Genomic DNA, 5,695 nt, shown 5'->3' on the forward strand with positions numbered 1-5,695 from the left:
GGACTCAGATGACTTAAGCTTGACCATATTGATTGGTATAAGGCAAACCAATTTGCTTTTAGCTATTAATCTCATCTCTCAAGCAATCAGAAACCCAGAATGAGTGTTTATTTCAAGTTGCATTAGCTACAGATTCTTTTACCCAGTATCCTGACTTCAGTGAGCTACAATCCTTTGAGGAAAGAAGCCTCTTCAAAGAACTTCAGCTCACTGATGAAAGTATTGGAGACCGGGAGACTTAATTAAAGCTGACATTTAAGGATGTGTGCAAGGCAATCTTTCCAAAGACAATATAAGTAGAAAGGGAAAAAAAGACTTTTTTAAAAAATCTGATGGTCCCCAGCAAAAGGCAATCTAAATTAAACACAACATCATGGCAAAGTTCCATGTGGAATCTTGGGGTTGGTTGTTCTATGGATGACCTGCCCTTTATCAGTTCTACCCAGATTACCTCTCTCCTGTTTTTCTCCCTTTCAACTCAATTTCTCTAATACTTGCTGAGCATCCAATAACTATTAATGATTCCTTAATCATATTTAATTATTTCTCTACACTATTCCTCATAGTGCCAATAGTAACTATTTGCAATGTTCTTGAGCAGTTAATCCAATGTTGTGCCTGCAGAACTTTTATTTCTGCTTCAGTGAAAATATAGGTGTTCTCATTTTTCAGCCCCTTTACCTCCAAATCCATCTACAGATAATTATTATAAATTATGGATTCTGGGGCAAAAGCACAAACAAATTATTTTCATAACTTTTAAAATAGCTAATTTTCTCTTAAACCATTAGAATAATCTATTAAACCTAAAAAGCAAAATATAAATAATAATTAACAATGGATAGTTTTAATAAAATGTATTTTAATAAAATTAGAATTAATTTCTTTTTAAGTTTAATTAGATTACAGTATTTAAAATAAATGCTAGTTTCAACATCCATCTAGTTGATAAAGAAGCTAATCAGTGTTACCCTTTATGCAGATTCAATCTAGGATAAATGTATGCAATTTATAAGTAATGTTGTTTAATATTACAAAGTGTTCCAGCCATCATGAGCAACTATAGTGAATACTATGCTGATTCATGAGTACCCTGAAGAACCACAAATGAGTACATAAGAGATGCAAGAAAACAGATGCTCAGCATCCTTGGGAAACAGTATTTCTTTATGTACGAATCTATTGCCTCCATGCTGAGAGGACAGATGGGGCTAGCTAATTAATTTTTTCCTTCTCTTCCCTGAAACCCCTCCACCCTCGACCCCAGTTCCAAATCAGAGTCATGTGAAGTCAATTAAGAAGTATGGAACCAAAAAATACAAAAATGAAAAATGTTAATGCTGGCAAGGACATGGAAAAAAGGGAACCCTTGAACACTGTTGGTAGGAGTGTAAATTAGTATAGCCACCATGGAGAACAGTATAGAGGTTCTTCAAAAACCTAAATCCTGACCTACTATAAGATCATATTTACTTATTTTTCTATACTATTCCTTACAGTGCCAATAGTAATTACCTGAAACGTTCTTGAGCGGTTAATCCAATGTTGTGCCTGCAGACCTTTTATTTCTACTTCAGTGGAAATATAGGCGTTCTCATTTTTCATCCCCTTTACCTCTAAATCCATCTACAGATAATTGTTATTATTTATGGAGTCTGGGGAAAAACACAAACAAATTATTTTCATATAAACAGAGTCTGCCTCTTATGGCAGCAGCAGCACAACCCACAAATATTTCTAATATTCGAAAAGGACAAAGGTCAAGGTATGTGAAAAGGTTTTTTTCTCAAACCTGAAAAATGGTGTTAGTAGTTTTATAGGCTACAGAGTGTGCCTGGTCCTGAGTGACAGAGACAGCCTGTATTCTTCAGTACATTTGTGTGTGTGTGTGTGTGTGTGTGTGTGTGTGTGTGTGTGTGTGTGTGTGATTGAGTGGCCCTACAAAATATGAGGCTCTGGGCAGGACTCTTACTGTCCACAACCTTGCTCATCTTCTCTCCGCCTTGTATTTAATACAAAGGGTCACTTTTCAAAGTCGGCCATCTTTGCTTTTGTTACTCTCCAGTCTTGTCACCTCCACAGAAGGCATGTAGCATCACATCCCCCATCCACTCACATCCTGTAATAGAAGTTTGATGTAATTGTTACTGTCTTGGTGCTCATGGGGTGTTTAAGGATGCTTTTTAAAAATGATATCTTGTAAACCTTTATTACATTCAGAGAGATGTTTGTCTCCTCACTATATCACAAGCTCTCTGAAGGAAAAACCATATCCAATTCATTTTTTTTTTAAATTTTCAAGGTCTCAAATACTCTTAAATATATTGGCTTAACAATACTGAATCAAATTGGTGAGCTCATATTTTTTCAGTTCATAGGTATGAATTAAATGGATGTTCTAATTATGTAAAATTACATTTAAAGTATTTATTTTCATAAAAGCCACCATGGGGTCTCATGGTCCTGTTCATGGTACTCTCCATTCTGTGGACACTTCTGTTGGTTCAAGTCAACCCACAGGTACAGCCCTAGGAAAAGACAGCTGGGCTGAGCTGTTCATATATGCTGAGGAAGATGTGGTCTTTCTCAAGGTTTTAGCACGTCAGGAGGCACTACAGGCTTTTCTTAAATTGAGGGATGACTCTGAAGGATCTAGTAGTGAATAATTGTTGAAAGATTTGAGAAATACATTGAGTATAAGGATGAGGGCCAGTAATAGTGAAGAGGGAAGAATAATTATGTGTAAGGACAAACTAAATCATTATCAGCACATAAGAAACATATTTTTGCTGAGTATTCTTTTCAATTGTAGCTCTGTCCTCTAAAACAAGACAAATGACATATGAATATTCAAGTTCTAGGTTATATTTGAAATGCACATATATGTATCTATAATTTTTATATTTATCTATATCATTATCTTTATCTGTATCTGTCAGAAAATATTCCTGGGTCAAACAGAATCATATACAGCGAAAGGGAAAGTGCACAATTCCAAAGAAGGGAATTCGGATTTTAAAAAATTTTTGTTTCCTAAGACTTTCTAAGAAAAAAATAAGAACTTTCATTTCACAGGTCCAAAATTATTTCTAAACTGTTGAAAGCCGTCTTTTCTTTAGTATTCTTCTGTCTCTTTCCTGTAACTAGAACCCCCTACCCTCAACCAAAAATAAATAAATAAAATAAATAAATAAATAAATAAATAAGAGACAGAGAAAAGGAAGAACATGGAAATAAAAGGTAATGATAGAAAAGGAAGAAGATGGAACCGAAAGGTAATGATAGGAGAAAGTGGAAGGAAAAGAGGAAGACACAAAAAAAATAAAGAAAAAAGGATTTACTGGACTGTAAGATGAGCTATAAAGGAAGTTTGTATAAAACAGGAATTAGGAAAACAAAACATATCCAGGGTAATATGTAGAAAAAAAATTTGAATTGATCTTACTTTTTCTCTCACAATTTACAGTCTTACTAGGGTCATTTCTTATAACAATATTTACCACAATTCTTGATTATTTCAGGAGAGTCCTAACCCACATATTTCATATATTCTAATAATAAAAATTATTACATTTATAATACGTAACATGTATGTTCTTATTACTTTACATGACTGGAATGACTTTCACCTAAATTAATTCATTGGTTAATAAAGACTCTTTTGTCAGAACACATTCTTGTTTTGGGGGTTTAAAATGTGGACACTCATTCTGTGATCCTCTCCAGGATCGAATTAGTATTACAGTTGAGGCACATTGTCCTCCCCTCCATTTCCTTCTCACAGGATCTTTGACATTCTTTGCTATATCCAGAATTATTAGAAAACATCCCTCAGGTTATGGAATAATGACCTTTATTTTCCCCTTTCACTTCACCCTTTTCCACCCTGGTTCTCAGCCAGGTTTAAGACGGCGGGTGGGGCTTCCTGTCACAGAATGCTGTTTAAAAACTCAGTAGCATCTGGGCGTGAGCAGGCTTTGTTGAGTGAAGTTGATTGGTTGCAGGAGAAGCAACAGTTCCAGAACCAAGTCATGACACCCACCTCCTCAAGGTTTAGCTAAATGTATCTTGTGGTGAAAATGCCCGGAGCAGGAAGGCAAAGTATCATGAAGAGGACATTGGGAGCTCTGCTGGGGCTCTTGAGTGCCCAGGTTTGCTGTGAGTTGGGGCTGTCCAAGGTGGGAATCTGAAAGGATTTAGCAGCTGCAGCCTTGTTGAGGGGAGGAAAGGGAAAGGAGTTAATAAGTCTTGCAGTCTTCCTATTCATACAATCTGTGGGGGCATTTTCAGGGTTCTTCAGATGTTAAACTGCCCATCACCTGTGACTTTTTCTCCATTTCTCACCAGGTGTGATAGGAATACAAGTGGAGCAGAGTCCGCCAGACCTAATTCTCCAGGAAGGAGCCAATTCTACGCTGCGGTGCAATTATTCTGCCACTGTGAGCAATTTGCAGTGGTTTCACCAAAACCCTTGGGGACAGCTCATCAACCTGTTTTACATCCCCTCAGGGACAAAACAGAATGGAAGATTAAGCGCCACGACTGTCACTTCAGAACGCTACAGCTTATTGCACATTTCCTCCTCCCAGACCACAGACTCAGGCATTTATTTCTGTGCGGTGGAGCCACAGTACTCCCCAGGCACCTGCAGCCTGTACACAAACCCTCAGCTGGGCTCAGTTCCTCTACCAGTAACAACCACATCACGAGGCCACCTCAGCAGCATTTGCATAGCTTAATATTCCTTTTGTACATAGGTAGAGTTTTAACCACAGATTCTTTTTGGCTCTACACTTTTGAGACTTTGGTCTTTATTTTCCCTTTTCAATACACACCTCCTCCTACCCTATAAATACCTAGCTTGGAAGGAGTAGAGTAGCTGATAAGAGGACAGAATCAAAATAAATATTTAAGTGACAGTATGCAGGACTCCAAAAGGGTAAAAAGTAAAAAGAATAAAAAGAAAAGAAACACCATTCCAATAAGTATGTTGTTAGATATATTAGACCATGATCCAGCTTAGTTGTGTGTCTCAAGCACATTCAAGTCTACCTCACTACATTATGTACCAGCAGACAAGGGCAAATATTTGCATCCTATCCCACTAGTGCAGCAAAGTAAAATTTCTTTGAATATTAACATATTGATAAACAGCTGTGGAAAAACACTTTAAAATGTTATGTTCCACTCAACTATGTCCCATACGTGTTTTTCAGGCTTGCGGTATAACCTAGAATATGATCTATCCTGGAAAATATAACCATGCATGCTTGAGAAGAATGTGTATTCGATCTTGGGTAGATAGATGTCTGTTAGGTCTACCTGGCTTTTGTGCTGTTCAAGTCTTCTATTTCCTTGTTTGCATTCTACTTGTCCGATAAATAGTAATAGATATATTACTGAAAGTGAGAGGCCGGGCGCGGTGGCTCAAGCCTGTAATCCCAGCACTTTGGGAGGCCGAGACGGGCGGATCACGAGGTCAGGAGATCGAGACCATCCTGGCTAACACGGTGAAACCCCGTCTCTACTAAAAAATACAAAAAACTAGCCGGGCGAGGTGGCGGGCGCCTGTAGTCCCAGCTACTCGGGAGGCTGAGGCAGGAGAATGGCGTAAACCCGGGAGGCGGAGCTTGCAGTGAGCTGAGATCTGGCCACTGCACTCCAGCCTGGGCCACAGAGCGAGACTCCGTCTCAA

General features: G+C 38.0%; 1 gene segment (V, D, J or C); it reads left to right on the forward strand.

The window, feature by feature from the left end:
* Positions 1-3,971: 3,971 nt before the first annotated feature.
* On the forward strand, positions 3,972-4,739 carry LOC108522085 (T-cell receptor alpha chain V region 2B4-like). The segment is given in 2 exon segments: positions 3,972-4,158; positions 4,348-4,739. Coding segments are annotated over 2 exon segments (489 nt in total).
* Positions 4,740-5,695: the final 956 nt, after the last annotated feature.

This window comes from Rhinopithecus bieti, unplaced genomic scaffold (genome assembly GCF_001698545.2).
Source record: "Rhinopithecus bieti isolate Rb0 unplaced genomic scaffold, ASM169854v2 scaffold_64080, whole genome shotgun sequence".
In the NCBI taxonomy this organism is placed as follows: Eukaryota; Metazoa; Chordata; class Mammalia; order Primates; family Cercopithecidae; genus Rhinopithecus; species Rhinopithecus bieti.